The sequence below is a fragment of the Sceloporus occidentalis genome, unplaced genomic scaffold, assembly GCF_023333645.1.
Source record: "Sceloporus occidentalis isolate IW3139 unplaced genomic scaffold, rSceOcc1.0.p SCAF_10, whole genome shotgun sequence".
NCBI lineage: Eukaryota > Metazoa > Chordata > Lepidosauria > Squamata > Phrynosomatidae > Sceloporus > Sceloporus occidentalis.
The window spans coordinates 3,470,251-3,492,483 of NW_028316990.1; the positions used below are offsets into that span (position 1 = coordinate 3,470,251).

The 22,233-nt window shown below is 40.6% G+C and overlaps 1 protein-coding gene across 7 annotated transcripts in view; it reads left to right on the forward strand.

The window, feature by feature from the left end:
* FTO (FTO alpha-ketoglutarate dependent dioxygenase) overlaps positions 1-22,233 on the forward strand; it is a 265,259-nt gene that overhangs the window by 110,665 nt on the left and 132,361 nt on the right. For all 7 annotated transcript variants that reach the window (XM_089540079.1, XM_089540077.1, XM_089540080.1 and 4 more), the window contains one exon: positions 12,858-12,982. In XM_089540079.1, coding sequence (XP_089396205.1) covers positions 12,858-12,982 — 125 coding nt within the window. The remainder of the gene's footprint in view (positions 1-12,857; positions 12,983-22,233) is intronic.

Genomic DNA, 22,233 nt, shown 5'->3' on the forward strand with positions numbered 1-22,233 from the left:
ACGTTTTCTGTTTCAGCATACATCAAAGCGAGGTGGCTCGGGAGATTAGAATATGTTTTTAATCTTAGTTTGATGAGCAAAACTTTCACTGCAATATTTATTATGAGTGGCTTCACTTGTGTTGCTTCTTTGCCTTTGTTCTGTTTATACACGGCTTTCCTTTCTTCCTTCCAGAAGAGAAGAAGGAAGTATCACTTTCACAAAGCCAAAAGATAGTGCAGTGGTTTGTTCGTTTTTTAAGCCCAATTGTAGGTCCACGTGGCAGATACAAACTTTCCTTTTATTGTGCTCGCTCCCCAAGGGAAACTCTGCTTTCCAATAGCTTCCCATGAATGCTTCTCATTTACGGAGGCGTATCAGTGGGTTCGGCTGGCTGTGGGAGGATCAAACAGGCAAGGAATGGTGGGGTTTGAGAAATGTCGCCAGTATCTTTTGTTGTTTTCTAAGAACTTCTTCTTGGTTCATATGATTTTCCTTGGCTCTGCCATGGGAAAGAATGGAAAGGAAGCAACAGTTCTTGGGTTGTGTTGCACAGTCTTTGTGGTCCGTGTCACACCATCTGTGTGAAGTTGCCTTTTCTGCTAAGCTTGGATGTATGGGCACAATCAACCAATTTGCTCTCTTCTTGAACAGCTCCAGTCAGGGCCTCTCCAACATGTTTTAGGGTCTGAAGAACAAGATGATGACACTTTACCCCTTCCATATAGAGATGCCAACTGGACTGAGAATATAAATTTTGATTGTGTGTGCAAGTGCATGTGTATTTATGTGCCTTCAAGTTCCCTCTTGATTCATGGTGACCACATGAATTATACAGGGTTTTCTTAGGCAAGGAATAGTCAGAGGTGGCTTGCCATTGCCTTCCTCTGAAATATAGGACCTGAACAGACAGGCCAAAATAAAGCTGCTTCGGGTCACTTTGGAGGGATGCTGTTTAAATGACACATGCATCTTAAGAGGCCAGAAGCTGTGCCAAAGCTGCACTTCAGTCCTTAGGACTAGAGTGTGGCTTCGGTGTGGCTTCCAGCCTCTTCAGACGCATGCATCATTTAAACAGCATACCTCCAAAGTGACCCGAAGTAGATTTATTTTGGCCTGTCTGTTCGGGCCAATAGCCGACAACACCTGGTATTCAGTAGTGGTCCCCACGGTCAGACAGTAGCTGATGCTTTCCTTCAACCCAAATGACAGCATAGTGTTTTTCATTGCTGGGAGCGAAAGCCTTGCTTGAGAACAGATAATAGTCTTATGTGGTTCACATAGCTACACTTGGAGTTGGAAAATGGTTAGAGTGCTTGCATCTGCCCCATATCATCTGCTGCCCTCCATCATCTGCTGCCAAAGCTGGTTGTCTCACTCTTCCTAATGGTAGTATCAACCATGGTTCTTATTGACTGAGGTGACACCATTGCTTCCATTTCCTTGCTTGTGAAAGTGATTTTTGTGCTATATATATCACTACATGAGTACATATAGCTATTCATAACCTGAGATGCATGTAGAAGTGAAGCAGAGAAAAAACAGTGAAGGCTCAGCTATCTGCTATGCAGCAAACCTACAAAGGACAAAAATACACTCAAAGAAAAGCCATGGGCAGTGTGTGCTAGATTTTACTTCCTCCATGTTTATCCAAATTGTCAGTAATTCCTCATATGAATTCTCTGAAATGAAGAATGGGCAAAGATTCACAGCATTTTCCTATATAAGCACCTGCCGTGGCATATGGTTGTTCCATTTGTGTATAGTTTTCAGAAGATAATGCAATCATGGCTTGTGCCCTGTGAGAACATATATGGCAATACTTTATCAATTGAGAGAAAAGAGCAATGATAGGGCACCTTCTTTCCATATGAATGGTCTCTGCTTCAGCCCCCAGAATAAGATGGAAGGGGAATCTATGTCCAGACCCTCCAACTTTCTGAATTATAGATCGGTGGGATAGGACATGATGTGCAAAAGCAAAGGGCTAGGTTCAATACCTATTAAAATGATCTCTCCAAATCCTTTGGTTGAACAGCCGCTCCAGTAAGAGTAGAACAAGCAGCCTGCTTTGCTCAACCATGATGGATGATGAACTGCAACAATCACATCACATGCGAAGATGGGATAGATAACAACTTACTTCTGTAGGGCCCAGAGGGGAAATTTCTCCTTAAAAGCAAGCTATTACAAATTCTTCTACCAAGGGGAAAAAGATAGTTAGTTTCTGTTATACTTGCATTTTAAAAAAATTTACTCCATTTCCTTGGAAGTAAATAAAATATTTATTTTACTGATTGTCTGAAATATTGCAGCGTCTTAAGCTACTGTGGAACAAAACACACTGCCCTCCCATCACCAACAGAAGCATGATGGAGTAGCATAAGGCGCCACCCAATTGAGCCATGTAGTCTTCCTCCACCACCATTTGGCATGGTTTCGCTTACATCTAAAAGTTACAGTTACACGCAAAAGGTGTGGCATTCTCCTTAGTTGAATTGCAGTCATGACAGCTTAACCATGATATCTTAGGCTAAATCGCTACTGGTGCTAGTGCTTGTCTTCTTTTTTCATACTTTGTTTATGCACAACTTTGTATAGCAGTGCTTTGTAGATTCAGTCTAATGTGTGCCCAATTAATCTGAAACCAAGAAGGAAATGCAGTATTTTGTACCTTTTTTTGTCGCTGCTTGGAGGGGTTATTTTTTGGATGATAACATGCTTCGATTCTTGGAACTGTGTAGTTAAAAAAATTAGTTTACTCTTTCTTGTTTGCAGTCCTAACCTATGCAAACTAAAAAAAACAACCCTCTCTCCATTGTCTTTTGTTCCTTTCTTCCATCTTTTCCCAAACCAAGGAGCTGATCTCTAACAGAAGTTGAAAGGGCGGGGAAGATGCCCAGATGGTGATACCCTGTAATATGGGGAAGCATATTTTTACGAGAAAACCACTGAAATCCATCAATCTGCTCCTCCCTCTTTCCTTTGTTTTGTCCACATACCCCCTTAATAAACACTTAAAATGTTGAAGTTGTCGGGTTAAAACACGCACCATCTTTAGAGGTCAGATGGGGCTGAAACTTGAACAGCTGTCTGACAAACATCCTGGATTGTTTTTAATTGTCTTCCCTTTCTCCAACAGCAGTAATTCTTGTATATATTGTCAAGAGTCCTCTCCTCTTTTGCCAATGAAAGTGCACCATCCTCTGAGGTCGCATGCTTAACCCCATGGCATGGTGACAATACCAATAGCCCCCTTTTGTTTTCATTAATGTGTATCCAAAACGGAATATGGGCAGGATGAGAGTGAAGAGTGTTTGCAAGGCTTAAATAACTTACTGATGTTTTTCCCCCCTTTCTTTTTAAAGCCACAAAGAAGAGCATATTTTCGTGTCCATCCTTTTGTTGGTTAGAGTTAGTTAGTCCAGTGTGTCTGACTGCAAGCCAGTTGATTGATTTCCCAGTGGAGAAAAGTTTTTGTGTGTCATGTTGATCTCTTGACCTCGAATATATTTTAGTGACCTTACATATTCTTTCTTTCTTTCTTTCTTTCTTTCTTTCTTTCTTTCTTGCACATTTTAAAAAACAGAAGGAATAGCTAAGGCTTGCTGGTTTTCAGTAAGAAACTTTTCCTTCCTTTCTAGCCTCTTAACAGCTCATGAATCATCAAATAAAATAATGGTAGTAAACTTTCCCCTGGAGACAAGATGAAACTCTGTTTTTGTCCCTCTATGTGTTAGGGTCAGGTGCATATGTGTTTTCACCTGGTCATGGATCTCTTAGTATAAAATGAAACTCCCATTGATACTGTTTTAGTTGTTGCCTTGTTGACCTACATCCTAAAACCCATGTGAAGTCTCTATGATGCCTGGTTCACTTAGACATTGAGAGGAAATCGAAATGTCTCTCCTGTGTGAAATGGACACATCTCTGGCCAGTTATAAATGATCATGGCCCAGATCTTTAAAACATAGGCCTTAGGATCTTCGTACATAAAAAGCAACGTCAGAACACACTCTCAGACCTTCCTTCCTTCCAGGTTGGAAATAATTCCTTTGCCCTTATCCTTTGATCCTGGAAAGTTGTAAAATAAGGGCATCTATGTGTGCACAGATGCACACTCACAAGACGGGAGTCAGACTTCAATTGTTCATTAGAATTCAAATTCATTGCTGCATTATTTATAATATATGGCATTGAGCAACTAACTATGACACCGACCTTCGCTTCCTCTGCACTGCAGAAATAATGCAGTTTGACAACGCTTTAATTGCCATGGCTCCATGCTATGGATTCTTGGGATTTGGAGTTTGTTGTGGCACCAGAGATTTCTGAGAGATATGGCTAAATAAATTACAAAACTACAAATCTCCAAATTCCATAACATAACAATAGCAAGCATTTACATTTCTGTACCGCTTCATAGTGAACTAAGCATTCTCCAAGGGGTTTACAATCTATAAGTTAACTGTCCCCAACAAGCTGGGTGTTCATTTTACTGACCTATGAAAGGATGAAAGGATGAGTCAAGCTTGGAGCCCCCTGGGATTGAACTCACAACATTGTGGCTGAAGCGTTTAAGCACTGCACCACCAGGGCTCCAAGTATTGACCCACGGCAGTTAATGTGGTGTCAGACTGCATTATTTCTGCAGTGCAGATGCAGCCCTTGTGATCTGTTTCTCTTCTACAACAATGCAGCTTGGTCCAACCCAGATTTCGCTCCTCTAAAAGGAAAGCTGTTTTCAGGAGCTTGTTCATCTCGTCTGTGGTTTGATACTGACTGCTAAACTCGCCTGTAGTTTGGTCCTTAGGAAGGGTAGTAGCAAGGGCTTAGCATTACATTATGCAACTACATTGGGCCATCCAATGTTCAGTCCCCTTTTCCCAGTGTTTTGTAGGACCAGATGATATAAACTGTGGCCATGCTGGCTGAGGATTTGGAGAACTGTAGTCCAAAAGCTAACTTTCCAAGCTCTGTTCCCAGGCCATCATAATATGTTTTCCCCTCTTGGTTTTCTTTTCCCCCTCCTTCTCTTCAAGTTGTTCATTGAACGGTATAAATATGAATTGAGGGGTTTGGGGCTTTTCTTTTAGAACCATCGTATTTCTTGATGCGTTTCAAGTATGTTTTTCTAAAGCACACACTCACTCATCCTTAGCAAACCCAGCTGAGGAATATGCCCTCTGTATTTATATGAAAGCTTCATTTTTGCACTTGTTCCTCTGTGTAAATGGAACGTATAAATATACCGAGGAAGGCAAAAGAAGCTATTATCTCTGGAAGATGAGCCAATAATATATGCTTATCAAAGCAGAACACGGCTCAGAAAAACTGCAAGTTCTACTTCAGTGAAGATTCAATGCCAGAAGCAATAGTAGTTTCTGGTGGTTTTTTCCTCCACCCCCCCCCCCCCCAAAAAAAAACCCTTGCATTAATCAGGGCGAAAACAAAACAAAATCTCTCTTTTTCATGTTATTCATCTTGCTTTACCTATTTGCAAATGGAGAGGCACCCAGGTTATAGATCTCTGAAAATGGAAGCTTGGTAACTGTAATTCTATTTTCAGTTTTTTGGTGTTATTTTTTCAGTGACTAGTTCTGATGTCAGAGGGTTGTTGAGCCTATGGTGGGTTTTTGTTTAAATATTAATACAGTGTTTTTAAGGGGCTGGATCTGCTGAATGAGACTAAAACTCGGAGCAGATTCTCTCTCCCACCTGTATGGAAGCCATGAGTTGCCATTGGTGTCAGCATCCAGTAATGCTGGCGTTTTGAAAAATGGGGAGGATAGAAAGGAGAATATCAGATATTTCATGACTAGGACCATCGGACTGATCATGAGGACTGGTCAACCCATATTGGATAACAGCATAGGAAAAAAGAATGCATAAAACTCTTTCCAAAAGTGAGTGAATGTTTAATCTCCCCCCTTTTTATTTTGAACCCAAGAAAATGTTGGATGTTTTTGTGTGATTGTCAGAAAACAGAGGATGATCCCACATAATGCAGCTCCCCACTCCACCTGCCTCTCATATGAACCTTGTTGGCCTGTCTGCTGGTAGCACCAGAACATTTTGTAGATTCGTCCCAACCCTCAAAACATGACCACAGATTTATGTGCCACTTGGAGGTGATGTTTATAAAGTCTTTTGTTGCTTGCTTTTCTATCTGAAATCCTCTTGGTGAATAATCTTTGCACAACAGAGGTTATGCCTGTATGTAGAGAGATCTTGTAGCACCTTTGAGACTAACTGAAAGAAAGACGTCAGCAGCATGAGATTTTGTAGACTTCAGTCTACTTCCTTAGCTGCTTTTGGTGGAGTGGAAGTCAGGGTCAGTCATATATATGCCATAGGTATGTGAGAATGGAGTTTATCACACGGGAGGAATTTTTCTTAATTTCAAATGAAAAGAAAGTGGGGCCAGAACACATTCACATGAATTCACTAATTCAGCGAATTTACGTGAATTCAAATTGCATTCGAACTGACTTTCCTTTGCCCGAAAATAGCTTGCCACTGCCTGAAATTGTGTGTGGTAGTTTATGACACAATAACGCGAACCCTCATGATTGCGTTTGGACTGACTTCCCATTGCCCGAAATTGTGTGTGGTAGTCTATCACGCAATAACGTTAAAACCCATGATTGCGTTCAGATTGCCATTGGATTATATTTCCAATTTCCCTTGTCTGATAAACTTGAATGTGAGGTTATGCCAACATGAATTCTTCTTGGACTGGTGCTCAAGGAGTAGCCAGTAGCTGCTTGTCCAACACTTTCCCCCAGGCTATGCAGCCGCATCTAGATATTGCTTGGGTATAGCTGCAGCCTCTGCAGAAATGGCCACTGATAGGGATATACAGTGTTCCCGTACCATACGCGGGCGCGCCACACGCAGCTTTCAGCTTATGCTGAAGCATCTGCCGGGAGGAAACAATGGTGTGCATGCACCGCATTGTGTCACATGCACAAGCTCCATTGTTTTTAATGAGGCTTGAGCATACACATTTTTCCGTTACGCGGGGAGGTCTGGAATGAATCCCCTGCCTATGGGAATGGCCCACTGTACTGGGGAATTCCTTCATAGCATTGTCCAATTTTCAGCTCCAGTGCAAGTACACTAGCTGACCTATACACTCTGCCAGTATTAGAGAGGCCCTCTGCCTCATCTATAAGTCTCTGTTATCCGGAATCCCAAAATCCAAAATACTCCAGTCACTAAACCTGTTTTCATGGGTGGCTGAGATAATGACATCTTTGCTTTCGGATGGATTCTGTGTGCACAAACTTTGTTTCATGAACAAAATTATATAAAATGGGGTATAAAACTACTTTCAGACTACGTATAAAAGGTGTATATGAAACATAAATGAATTTTGTGTTTAGACTTGGATTCCCTCTCCAAGATGTCTCATTATATTCATATATGCAAATAAGGGGTTTCCAAAATCCCCCTTCACAAAAATAATTTTGAAATATGAAACGCTTCTGGTCCTGAGGATTTCAGATAAGGGACACTCAACCTGCCCCACCTTTCGCAGACCTGTATTATTAAAAAGCTGAGCTGATGAATTAAATAGAATGTGTTTCTGTTTTTCTTTCCTACCTCCTCAAAATATTTGGTCCAGCTTTTCCAATGAAGCGTTCCAAGAAAAGACTATTTATGAATTTTCCCATTTGCCTGGCTGACTATATTGGTTGGGTTGTTTTGTGGCATAGGGAATTCCTGCCTCCAGAGGATGGGATTCCCCACCAAAGACTTCCACAGGGAACAGGACTAATATGAACGTTTTATTTTAAAAGGAAGCTTCTACAACAGCCTTCCTAAGTAAATATTTTGAGTAATGGAAAGTGCCAGCAATAATGTTTCTGCGAACATATGTCAAATCCTGACAGGAGAACCTTGCAGCAGGCATAAAACTTTTAGCACTGATTTTAAGAGCCTTGAAAAGGAAAGAGTATTCCTTCTCCATTTATGTTTAACTCTCTGTAAAAAGATATTTGAAGCATTTTTTAAAAGATTTTTTTATTTCATAACTTGACTCTTTTATTTGGAAGGGTGCGTATGTTGTATATCTTCTTTCCCTTCTACCAGTTTCTTCATTTTCCTGTTGGAATCATATTCTTCCAGAAAAGGGTGCATTAAAAATACACTGATTTTAAAATATTTAACCACTCTTCATAAAAATGTTTCATGTTTAACCTCTGGCCCTTATATATGTTCCAGGAAGTCTTGCTTGTCGTGTTGTATCTCAGCCTCTTTCCTACTTTGTAGTTAGTAAAGCTTATTTTATCAAAGTTATTGGCACTGGTCTTACCCCAAATAAAATGAATAAGAATTTACGTTCGGGTTAATGGGAGGTAAATCTGGCCCTTGGAAGCTGCCTGAGAAATATATTAAAGCGCAAAAGATTATTATCATTATTATTATGATTATTTTATTTGGCGATATCACCAAACAGGTCTCTTTGGCTTTTTCCCCTACAAAAGGATGACAGCTGGGTTCTGTTTGACCCCAGTGTCAGATCAGTAAAGCATTTTCCATCCAAGGGCAGCTCAGGATACTTCCAGAGGAGAATACCTTTAAAATAAATAAAGCTATCTTGTTTCTTTAACGGAACATAATGATTTGTCTTCTTCCCCTAATAAAAGCAAACACATTTGTCATATTTTTCATTCCAATTTCCCACTCTCCACCACTGCCGCTTTTTGTTTGTTTTATAGGTTATTTAAAGGTAGCCGATGTTGTAAGCTGTTGCGATTGCTCTAAAACACTTAACAATATTCTCTTGTATCTTGGCTTTCCCTGAGTCTGTCTTTCTCTACTGAACGCATTGCAGCTAGTAAGTGTAGTGTATCCTGAGCCTTAAACAAGTCTATTAGGCCTACCGCAGCAAAGAACTTGAGAAATCGTGGAAAGACAAAATGAGGAATTGGGGGGGGGGGGCATTGTGTGGGGAAAGGTAAGAGAAAGCAATGGTTTTGTAAACCTTACAAAGGTCAGAAAAAGGCTTTTGGTAAGTATGCAGATGCCAGAAATCAAATCCCATTTCCTATTATAAGAAACCAGTTGTTTTTAGCAGCAGTGGTTAATGTACTGTATGTGAAAGATTTAAGACTCGCTGGAAAAGCTTTGCTCCTGTTTTATTGGGTTGCTATTGAAAAGCCAACAGCATAACTTCAACTAGGTGCTTTGAGATTTCTTAATGGGCTGTCAAGGGCAAGACACCAGGTCTGTGCTAGGCTTGCTCTTTCCTGTACATTAAAACAACAGGGGCCAAAATGATTATATACAGAAGTATGAATTACTTGATGCTTTCTCTGTTCCATATGGTCAGCCATGTCTTTGGCAATTAATCATGCTACAGAATCAGTTGAGTGCTCTCCCAAGCATTGAAGTCAACGGTTTTAGTTATACCTGTGCTGGGCTAAGAAGGGTGGGGAGGAAGAGGGGTCGCAGGCGTAAAATAGCAGGATGAGAAGCTGCTGGCGCCAACGTCTGAACAGCTGGCTTCTATAAACAACCTCCCACTTTTCCTCATCACTTCCCTCCCCTCCGCCTTCCCTCTGCTTTCTTCTCCAAACACAGGGCCATTTTTCATTGGAGGAGAAAAGAAAGAAAGAAAAGAAATCATTACAAGCCCCCCAAATAAAACCCCTCCTGCACAAGTTGTTGAGTGAAACTTTGATATCAAGCATGGCGTGCTAATAAACAAAAATAGCCCAGTGGTTGAGAATAATGTGTCACAATTGCTAGGTGATAACTGAAAACATACCAGGGATTTGAATGATGGTGTTACCAACAAAGCACCTTAATATGCACTAAGTAGATGTGGGGATGGGGAACACACAAGTTTCATTCCCACTACCCTTTTAAACCAGATCACGATTTGGTGTGAACTGGTTCAAACGACCCTGGTTCCCACTTAATCCGAATTGCTGAAGGGATTCTGAGAGGGGGGCCATGCACTAGACCCATTTAACCCACGTCTTTTTGACATTGATTTTTTTCGTGTCTTTTTCGATAAATCGATTCTGTACAAGTGTGAACCACAAGCGGATCGGAATCGATTCAAATTTGCCCTTCGGCCGGCTGGAACTGAATAATTTTAAATTGATTCCTTGTGAATGCAAACCACAAGTGGGTTATTTTGATGACAGAAAATGCGATCGGGACAAATGTAGGGGAAACCACGCTCCGAAGTTGATTTGATCCATCGATTCGGATCGCACACCGATTTATCTGTAAGTGGGAATGGGGCCACAGTTTGCCTGGATGAGGCATACAAGCTAAATTGAGGTCCCTGGTCAATTTATTGTTTATTTCCTTTATTTGTTCATTTAATTTACATACCAACTTTCTCCCAGTATGGGACCTGAAAGGATCAAAGATCTGAGATCTAGTCCCTACTGAGCCATGAATCTTATTGGATGATCTTGGAAAGTCACCTTCTTTCATCTTGGCCTAGTATTATTACGATAAAGTGTGGCAGAAGAGAGCCATGGTTTCTGCCTCAAACTCATCAGAGGAAATGTAGGGCATTAGTGTAACTAATACATGCATGTATGTGTATGCATGTGTGTATGCATTTATTGTGTGTATGTATGTTATTGTTGTGGTTGCTGCTGCTGTTACAACCTGGATAATTAGGGGTGGATTATGAGGACCTCGGTGCTTGCCGGCACAGGTTCTGTCTCTCCCACCTCACTTTTGTTTGCTATAGATTATTAGCTGTTAGACTACTTACCTTGAAGTGGGAACAGCTTAGCAAAGGCTCAGAGGTTTATCCTGCTAATCTCTTTGGAAAGACTAATGAGTACATTAGATCTCCTGGCAAAAACCCTTGTTTGTTGACAAAATAAAATGGGACTCTGAAAACATTTCCCTGTTTAGTTCCGGGGATGGGAACTATTTGTGTACAATGGGGCATATGTGGAAAAAGTGTCCCCAAGGGAAAGGGTGGAGGTATGGTCTTTGCAAATGCCTGGAGCTTTTTGGAGGCACTGTGTTATTGATGACAATAATTAACCCAAGAAAACCACCTCTGTCTTCCCAGTATCTTCCAAGCCCTGGCTTGTTATCTCTTTCTTGGGCCTGTTCAGGATGTGCTCTTGCCAGCGCAGGGGGGCAGAAGAAAGATAACTTCAACAGATCCTAAACATTACCACTCTCCAAAAATTCTCTGCTGAGAGACAGAGAAGATAAGGAAGATTTGCAGGCCTTGTTTGTTTATTCTGCCAGCCTTGTGTCCCAAGCTTGTCTTGAGCAGGAAGCGAGAGACCCTGAACCAAAGTTGAATCCAGTTTGGAAAGCTTGAAGACATCACTCAGCATTGAGCAAAACAGGGCCTCTGTAGACAATTATCTGTCATTAAAGTTCATTAAATGAATGGAGGGCTCAGAGTTGACCTTACTTGATAGGACACACAGCATTCAAAAGAAGATCTCCTCCATCTTTTTAGGACAGTGGTGTACAGATTTTTGACTGTTTCTTTTCTTTTCCTTTCTTTTTTAAAAATCAGTGTTGATTGAGGAAATGGCTTCCCCACTTGATAACATCTTTGATTGGTTTTTGTTTTGAACTCTTAACCTCATATGGGCTGAGCATATCTTTTCTTTAACCTCTTATGGTCAGAACATATCTTCTAACATTTATTTTTAACTCAGGTTACTCAAATGGGGGCGAACACCAGAAACCCTTTAATGCTTCATATTTATTAACTTAGGTGGTATTTCTGTTAAAAGTTTCAGCAGTGAATGTCCCAGCTATCTATAAAAGTAGGAGTCTTAGTTTGTTGTTGTTTAAACCAGCTGTGGGAATCATAAGATCGTAGAGTTGGAAGAGACCACAAGGGCCATCCAGTCCAACCCCCAGTCATGCAGGAACTCTCAATCAAAGCATCCCCGACAGATGGCCATCCAGCCTCTGTTTAAAGACCTCTAAGAAAGGAGACTCCACTATACTCCGAGGAAGGAGTGTGTTCCACTGTCGAACAGCCCTTACTCTCAGGAAGTTTTTCCTAATGTTGAGGTGGAATCTCTTTTCCTGCAGTTTGCATCCTAGTTTGGTGTCATCTGCAAATTTGATAAGTATGCCCCCAATACTGTTATCCAAGTCAGTAATAAATCTATTGAGGCTACTGTTCTTCCAGATTATGTTGGATTATAATCACCATTTAAAATTTGAAGTCATATGTTAAAGAGGAATGCATTTTCCAGTCTAAGGGTAAGGAACCTTAACTTCTGAGTTCAAACCTGGTCCTTCACAATGGTGAAAGAGAAGACCGAGCACCACACTTTTGGCCATACCACCCTCCCATCAACCCTGCTACACCGGGGGAGGACACCACTGGGGGACAGAAAGAGTACAAAATGTCAAAATAATCTCCATGCAAGCCCAACCCGTCTCAGAAGCAACTCACAAAAAGCCTCCCCTTCCCAATGAAACAGCAACAACAAAAACAAACGATGTGCAATGCCTTGCAGAAGATGGATGTGGAAATAAACAAATTGTATGCATAATTTCTGTTATTTCTAATAATAACCCACCCACATAGGAAAAAAAAGAATGGTGAAACTGAGAGCTGGAATGCCCAGTCTGTCATGTTACTTAGGGCAGTGAAGCTTTAAGGTTTTACTTACAATCCATGTTCTTTGATTAAATACCAAATAGATGGTGCCCATTTTTGACCATCATTTACTGTATTGATCGGCAAGCAGTAGAACTGTAATAAAAAGGGCCATTGATTTACTGTCCCTATTTGCTTAGAGGCTTTTTAATTAATTTTATGCTTTGTTTCCTATTTTTGTTTTATTATGTTTATGGTGTTTTCTCTTTTACCCCCCCCCCCCTCTATCTCCCTCCCCCTCCACAAGACAAGCCTACTGCTCCGTGAATTCAGAAAAGAAGAGCAGATGGAGGAACAAAGAAATGAACAAATCGGTTGCCTCTTGCCCCTCCTTGTAGAACGTCAAGAGCTGCGCCAGGAATGGCTCACAAGGTGAGAATTTGATAGAAACGGAAGACCCAAAAGGTTTCCATTCTTAAAAGAGTTTGAAAAAATTAATGTTTAGATGATGTCTTCCAAAATACCCTTGTGGCCATGCTCATTGGAGGATTCTGAGAATCATAGTCCCCCCCCCAAATCTTTCTAAACTGTGATTAAAATACAAACATATTCTGTATAGTAAGGGGGGGGAGGAATCAAACATGGTTGCAAACAGTTTCAGTTACGTTTCTGCAGATTTATAGGTGCCAGGTAATGGCGTGACTTCTCCAGATGTTGTCCACTTCACATTGCAGTTTGGATTTGCCCAGCAACAGTGTATTGTTGTGAGGTGTCATTGTTGTAACACAAAGTATTTTATAGAGGGGACTTGATCTTGGAATAAGAAGCATTACATTTACAACAGACTTCTAGAAGAACACATTTTGGGAGTTTCTTTGGGTATGGGATTTGTTGTGACTTCAAAATTGCCACTGGTTCACTCTGGTTCACAAGAAGGAAAGCTTCTCTGTTGGTTCAGGGAATTCCTGTTGACGTAGGACAGGCTGGTCTAGAGCCTTTCTTCTTGACTTCCATTTTCTTTGTGCAATGATACTGTGGGGAAGGTATGGTGGAGCATTCTTCCTGTTGCATTCTGAACTTCTGCCTCCACTTGTCTTATACCTTTATGTCAGTTGACTACAAGTCCATAACTAGTCATATAGTGGTGATGGAGGAGGAAGAGCGTGAATAAACTGCAGGATTATTGTCATTCAAATTATAGCCTTTGTTGTTATTATTTGCTGTCACACTGATTTTGATTTATGGCAACCTAATGAATGAAACTCTACCAAGAGCCCAAGTCTTCAACTGCCCAACTCTGGTTGTGCAAACTCCAAGTTGTGGCTTCTTTGATTGAGTCAATCCACCTTTACTGCGAGATCTCTCTCTTTTCCTGTTGCTTCCACTTTCTAAGCATTATCATCCACAGCCTCAGTTTAGTAGTCTTTGCTTTGAATGAGAGGGCAGTTCTGATTTGCTGTAGGACTCATTCGTTTTTTCTATAGACGTCCATGGTAGTTGGAGAACTCCTCAACAGCGCCATATCTTAAATGAGTCAATTTTCCCCCTGTCAGCTTTCTCCTCTGTTCAGCTTTCACCACCATACATAGAAATTTGAATTATTATTTATTTATTTTATTTATACCCGCCTTTACCTGGAATGGAAGACAAGGCAGCAAATGCTATCATCTGAATGTTTCTGACTTTCCCTGATACCCTAAAATAATTTGGATGAAAAGAAATGCCTAGTGCTTGGCAGTTGTTTCTTTCTATCTTTGCATTTGCAAAACTACTGGCTGCACCAAAAAACTTATTTGTGCATTCACTGGTGTGCCAGTGACACAGTTTTGTACATAAGCAAAAGGAATATAGTCATAAATTGCTGCAGTCAATGGCATTTGGCCAGGAGGCTATAGTGTGTAGGCTTATAGGCTGTAGTGAGTAGGAATGTATAGACGATAGTGCGTAAGAATGTATATCTTACATTCTTTTTCGAGGGGATGGTGATTATGGTGGAATTTTGTAAACCTCGTGTCTCTAAAAACATACTGAGCCAAAGGCATTGGTTTATATCAAAACTGTGTTTACTTTAAATGCTCCAGACATTTTCCCCCCCTGTGCAAGTCTGCATGTAATATCACCGTGTTTGCTGCTGTTTGTGAGCATGCCTTAGCCTTGGATGTGCAACATAGCTTGCTTTCTGCTATCCCCCTTTACTATTATGGTTACAAAGGAGACAGCATTGTCTTAGGCTTCATCTTCCATCACTACCATTTGTACAACATGTAAGATCTGCATTACCACTATTTTGAAGAATCTCGGGGGATTTGCCCTCTGTATAAACAGTGGTAAGTATCAGCTGCTCAGCTGGCCCAGTTCCAGCTCTGAATATATGAAAGCAGATGCCAGTAAAATTAACGTGAGTCTTACAGCTAGCATCACTTAGCTCAATGGGTGGATTCCTGTGAGTCTGCTGTGGCATGGCATCAGCTTCTGCCAAGATACACCAGGTGTGCCATGTCCAATTTAGCCCTTCAGGCAGCCATGACGCCTGATACACAATTGTCCCTGGTTCTTTCAAAAAGCCGTCACAGCTATCAAATGTGACACAACATCTCAGCATGATGGGTCTGTGCAGATTTCCATACCACTGAGAAACAGTCCCCCTCCATACACATGCTGCAAGGTGAAGTGCTTATAATAACAATGGTTAACCCACACAACAGGCCATTCTATTTCATGTTGCTGCCATTAAGGAAACAGGTATTTTAAACAGTAGTTACTATAGACATCTATCACTCCTCTATTTGAGTTCACTGAAATGCTTATACTGTGGGTAGGGCAGGAGGAGAAGAAGATTGTTGGGAGGAGAAGGTGAGCCAAAAGTAGTAAAGCAGGGGTCACACATAATACCCCCAAAATGATCTAGGCCACAACTTGGTTTTATATCAGCTGGGGACAAAATGCCACCGGGGGGGGGGGCCTTTACCCAATCCCCCAAGGCTTTTAGATATTTACTTACTTTGGCAACTTCAACCTCTCCACTGATTCCCAGTGAAAATGGTTGTATTGTCTTTCCTGGAAGCCTCCAGCAGTGGTAATTCACCATTGTAACGGTTTGCAGAGCTCCTTTTCCTTTTGAAAAATGACTGTTTTAATGCCAAACCGCCACTTTTCAAATGCAGAAGGAGCTGCTGATGGGAGAGGGGACATTTTTTGTGGTCTGTGCAGCACCCTAGATGGTTCAGTGGGCCAAAAATTGGTCTCATGTTAGCCAAAGTTTCCCAGCCCAGTTTTAGATTTTCAGACCCTGTGATTTCAAAGGCTTTCAGCCAGACAGCAGATACCTCCAAACAGCTCCCATTTAGCTGTAATCTATGCATCTCTGTCCCTCTTTAAGTAAGAAGAAGGAGAAAAAGATGATGGAGGAGGAAGAGGAGAAGGAAAGTACAGTGGTGCCTCGGGTTACGAAATTAATTCGTTCCGCTGTCAATTTCGTAACCCGAAAGGCTTTCGCAAGCCGAATCCCCATAGGCGCTAATGGGGAAAAGCCGCTTTTTGGTGCGAAATCGCGCCGAAAAGCACCAAAAGTTTTTTCGTAACCCGAAAAAACTTTCTTAACCCGAAACAGTTTTTTTAAATTAATTTTTTTCGTATCCTGAAAATTTCGTAACCTGGGTAATTCGTATCCCGAGGTACCACTGTATAACTTTGGGAATGAATCCGTTTAGCAGAACAAATAACCAAGAAGGAGGAGGACAGCTACGGAGAATGGAAGAAAGCATCTTGTTACACTGTTTTTTGGTCTTTTCTTTTAACAGCAACCAATTTACTTAGGAGCCGGAGCCAGTAGACATAATTTAGCCTGTAAAACAAAAAAAATTTAAGTACTTTGAAGGCATGGGAGCAGAGGGAGGAAGGGAAAGGAATAGGAGGGGTGAGTGGCAGGGGGACATAGGAGCAGACAAAATGCAGGCCTCATTAAAACTAAACACCTGAAAGAGAATTTCAAGAGCACCATGCCTTGAAAGCCTGAGAAAGACAGTGCCTCCAGAGTATTAAATAACTGCAATCGCCCTTCTCTCTCCCCTCCTGCCCCCCCGACTTTATTTGATGTTTCCCATCATGTTGACCTGTCTTAAAGAGTCCCATCCATGCGATCTGCAAAAACAGACTGTTACCATATACCGCCTTTTTTTTGTTTTTAAAAAAGAAACCTCATCAAAGGTTCAGAGGGATGAGGTCTGGAAGGAAGCCTTAGATAGTAGTAGCTGCTGAGTGGCACACACAGTGGTGAAAGTTATAAAACACCCGGCGCAGCTTTGGCAAAGCAGCCTGTGTTTTAGAGATCAGCCTATTGTGTACTTTGGAATTACATGAGAAAAATGTGCTTCGACAGGAAATAATTAGCGCTTGTCAAAGGCCAGGCAATAGGTTATAGTATTTTACTTTCAGCAAGCTATCAGGGGATCAGCTAGATTAGATAATAGATTTTTCCCCTCCTTCTCCCCTTCTCTGGAAGTTAAATACAGATGACTCTAATTACCTTAACGCTGTACTTCAGAGAAAGATATATTACGAACAATGGAACTTTGAGAAATTTCGGTCAAGTAGATGAGAGAGAAAGCAGCAGCCATGGCTTGGGATAGATTTTGCAGGACTTTTTGTGCATTTAGGGGCTATGTACTAGGGATATAATTCTTCACTAATTTCATTTTTGCTGTCAGCAGTGAGTAATTGCAGCAGCTTTCTTTCTCCTGCAAGAAAGTCTTCCAAAGTGTGCAGAGTTCAAAGCCCATTCGCACTTTGTGACTTATTTTGCACAAAATTCACACATAGTTTTTGGCACAGAACACAGTGTTTTCTGTGCAGAAGGGGAGGAAATGCTCTTTTCTGCATAGATAAAAGTAGTGCTTGGGAGCTTATTCTGCACAGATTTTTTTCTTTTCTATGCAAAACATTAAAAACAAAACAAATGTGCAAGTTTTGTGCAGAGTAAGTCTTGAACTGAGAAAATTTCCATCAGTCCAGGTTTTTGCTCACCAGAGTTTCCCAACACTCATAAACACTCATAAATTCAAGAACTGTGGTTTTTGACAATTGTCGAATACTCTCAAATATTTTTCCCATAAATATGGCATAGTGGTCCTATAGTTTTTAACTGTACTGTGAAGCAGATATTCAGAATGCAGACATTTCCATATCTTACAATGGGGGGGGGGGGGTCTATACAAAAGCTAGGCAACTACCAAATGAAGGTGCCATGGATATGGGACCATTTGGAGAACTTCGGATGATTAGAATGGAACCTCATAAGAGCCTAAGCTTCCCTACCTTTGGATCTGGATGATTTGCATTGCCACTAGTAGGAACCACTACTGTAATCATAGGGACTTTTCCCAGCTGAGAAATTGTGTTGGGTCTGATAGCAGTAGTGACACTGTTGATGGTTCTGAGCTAGAGTCCTCTATTGCAAAGTTAAGGGTAGCACAACTTCCTCACACTAGAGAGTGAGTAGGATGTGTGCTTGAATCTGCACAAGCACAGTAGTCTGTACTGAAGCAGTACAGTGTCCTCCCAACACATGATGCCTTCTTCTCAGAATATCAGGACATGTTCAGCACTACAGTGAAGCGTGTTCTAGGTGCATGTTATATGTGCTCTGGAATGATGAGCTCAGGATGAACAGCTCAGTTTGTATCTACACCTTCCTTAATTTTGTGGCAGTGCAGAGAGAATATAGCAGCAGCACATGATAACAGTTCTGGTTTGAGTCTCCCTTATCTGAAATGCTTGGGACCAGAACTGTTGTGGATTTCAGAGTTTGAAAAAAAGTGCATAGGCATGATGCGATACCTTGGAAATGGGACCCAAGTCTAAACACAGAATTCATTTATATTCTGTATAAACCTTTATACACATAGCATGAAAATAATTTTATACACAATATTTTAAAATAATTTGGGGCATGAAACAAAGTATGTGTATGCTGAACCATCAGAAAGCAAAGGTTTCACCATCTCAGCTACCCATGTGGACTATTCTGGATTTTGGTATTCTGGATAAGGGAGACTTGGCCTGTTGTAATTAATTTCTTAATTATTAAAGTTTCTAGCCTTTATGGATGGGAAGCTCCATGAGAAATGCCTGGTGATTTCCAGACACTAGGGTTAAAAAGTCTTTGCCTCCTTCACAGCTGGCAAAACCAGAGTGAGTTATGAAAAATAAAGAGGAACGATTGCAAATTTAGTCAATTAAAAAGAAAACAAAACAAGAGAATCTACTTTTGAGGGGTGGGGCATTTGTGTCCAGAGGCTGGAGCAAAGATATATTGATTATTTTTAGAGCTAGAAGCATGATTTGAATACATACATACAAGGAGGCATAGTGTGACTGATATTTTTCTTTGACAGTTTCATAGCAAAGATGGAACAGTCTCAGTTCTGTGGAACTCCCTGTCTGTTGCTCAGTGGTAGAAGACATGCTTTACATGCAAAAGGTCCCCAGTTCAGTTCCTGGCATTTTTAGTTAATAGATCTCCTATAGAAAGACTGATAATAACTTCTGCCTTTGAGTCCCTGCTAGTAAGCAGGGCTAGATTGGTCAGTGACCTGAATGAATGTGACATCTTCATATGATCAAAGCTAGTTTCTCAACTCCTGTAGGATGAAACACAATGTGGTCTTGATTTGCTAAATTGCAGTATGTTCTATTACTTTGATTCGTCATTGGTTTGAATCTTGTGTGTCTTACATTTATACAAGTAAAATGACCACCTTGTTTTTTGTAGTCTTGCAGCTTATAGTTTTGCAGTCTTGCAGCTTACCTACAGGATCTGGTTCCAAAAGTTTCTTCCTCATCCAGTGTTTGTCCATTTCCAGTTTTCCTACAGCGACAATGGAGGGTTTTGGGGATATGGAAGGAAAGAATATTGGAGGTATCTGCCTTTTGGGATCTGGAGGTATTCAAACTGGCCTGTGTTTATTGATCACTTAAAGCCACCATTGTGTCTTATTGTCCCAGTAAACCGAGAGACAAAAGTTATATGAAAAGAGATGGGATATAAATAGGTAAGGACTATGTGAATATACTCCTAGTGTTAACAAAATCAACCCAAAGCTTCTCAAAGGCTGCCGTTTGTTTATCCTGCCAGATAGGGTCTGATGGACAGATTGTTTTAGCTGTTAAAGAGGTTCCCGAGCCCTTCAATCTGACCTCTTCTTAACCTTCACTTGCCAAGGGTCATCTTTCTCTTAATAAAGTAAAAGCAAGAATCTTACATTCTACTGTAGAGTCAAAAGCTAAAGAGTGCGGTTGTGAATTGCAAACTAGCCATGCAAAAAGGAAGAGAAAGAAGGTGGAGGGAGGGATCAGTTGTGAGGTTGTTGGCTTTTAGGGTCACTGTCTGATAATGAAAATTATTACCAAATTGTATGGAAGTTGAACTGCAATAAGCAAGTACTGGAAGGCTGGGCCTCGTCTATTGGGTTTGATAAATGAAGTGTGAAGCAGCCCATCTGGCTAAAGACAGCTCTCTCTCTCTCTTTCTCTTCCCCTTTGACCAAAGAGAAGCCTTTAAAAATAACCATGGTACATATAGAATCAGCGACCCATAAAGAGAGCTGGAATAGATTAAGATTTAATGGTAAATGTGGAAGAAGTGGTCACATATCAAAGGAAACAAAAGAGAAGATGACAAAGTAATGTTGAGTATCTTGTGCATTAAATAAATATATAAATGTGAATTTATGCTCCTGTGCATGTTTACTGAGAGGTAAGTCCTATGATTTCCAGGAGTGCTACTTTATTGCTGTGTCCCTTTGTTGTTGTTGTTTTTAATTGTTGAAAATAGTTTTACTATATGCTTTGGCCATGGAGGCCAAGAGCCATTTGATGCATGTCAAAGATGGAGGAAGTGGCGATTCCAAAATTAAACTGTTAAAAACAAGTATATTTTGATTCACATTTTATTCTTGATGTTTCCATTTTTATAAGCACAAATTACATAGTTGTGAGGTTGAGACAGACATAGAACAGAAAGCATTACGGAATTTATTGATTGGTTAAGTTGACATTTCCATGGAATTAATTTAATAGATCATAATCTGTATGTATGTGCATTCTTCATAGAGTCATCTATTGATTTATGGCAATCCCATGAATTTGTTAGAGTTTTCCTAGGGAAGTTCATTCCTCTGAAATATTGTCTGCAACACCTGTTATTCATTGACAGTCTTCTGTCCAAGTACTACTACTACTACTACTAATAATACACTTTATTTTAATATCGCTTTTCCAAGGTGATCAAAGCGGTACTAACCAAGGCTGACCCTGCTTAGCTTCCAAGAACAAACAGGATCTGATCTTAACTTTAGGGTCACTCATCAGGCATAGCATCTTTCAGTTTCGGGGCCAAAAGCTCATTGAAATAGGAATTGCTGTTAAAATTATGTCTGAAAAAATGTGTGCATAGTGTACTTTCATGCAACTCAATCATGTGGAATGCCATTGTAATCTGGATGTAGTAAGGAAAGTTGCTACTGTAGATCTGATGGTGGTATACAAGAAAGGATCCAATTACAAGGATTTTGTGAGCATCACTGACTTGGAAGAAGTGGTCTAGGTTGGTACTGTAGACACAAGAAAAAGGTAATAAAAGACTGTGGTGCAAAGCAAATAATTATTCCATTTTGGCTATTTCTGTTATGTTGGAGGGGGGGTACTGTTAATTGATTCAAATTATTGATTTTGAGAAGGAATTAATCTGAGGTTCTTTCCTAGGTGAAGTGCTACACAGAAAATATACAACTGAATGCTACGTTTTATATAAACTTGAATAGAATCAGAAGTGGTTTATAGATTTAATTAGTGTAGTAGCATTCTAAATATCTAAGTGACATACGAATGATGACATTGATGAAATTAAATTATCTTTATGATGAATTTAGGAAAATATGGATGAAGTTTGAGCCAAATGCTGCACCAGCAACAGGTTTTTTCCCCCAGATACTGAAATACTGCTATCCTATCTCCTTTCAGTCATCTCTTTTTTTAATGGAAATCTTGTTGTTATAGATCAGCAGTTCTGAACCTGTGGGTCTCGACCCCTTTGGGGGTCGAACGACCCTTTCACAGGGGTCACCTAAAACCATTGGAAAACACATATTTCTGATGGTCTTAGGAGCTGAGACACTACTCCTCTATCCATCTTTTATACATAGGGGTCACCACAACATGAGGACCTGTATTAAATGGTCACGGCATTAGGAAGGTTGAGAACCACTGTTATAGATACTGCTGCTACCGCTCACTTCTCTAGTGTTTCTCGGAAGTCCAGATTTGGCACTGGGGCTTTTTGATGCCGATCTTTTCTCTAGTAACCAACTGTTATGCCACTCCCTCCCAACTACAAGCAGTCAGTAATCCAACGATACATCCATATGAACTAAAAAATCATCACAACTAGTATGATCTTCTTTATTTATAATTGGCTTCTTTTTCCTCAGAAGGCACCTTGTATTTCCCAAATTTTTGGTGTTGGCTACCAAGCATGCTAAAGCCTACAATTTTTTCTTTCTGCGGATTCATCCTGTTCCTAATGGCTGCTCCAGTCATTTAAGGATATTTAGAGAGGGATTGGTTTCCTAGTATCTTGATGGCATTTCCCCCCACTGCTGGGAACCTCCAAAGCACAAGGAGTAGAA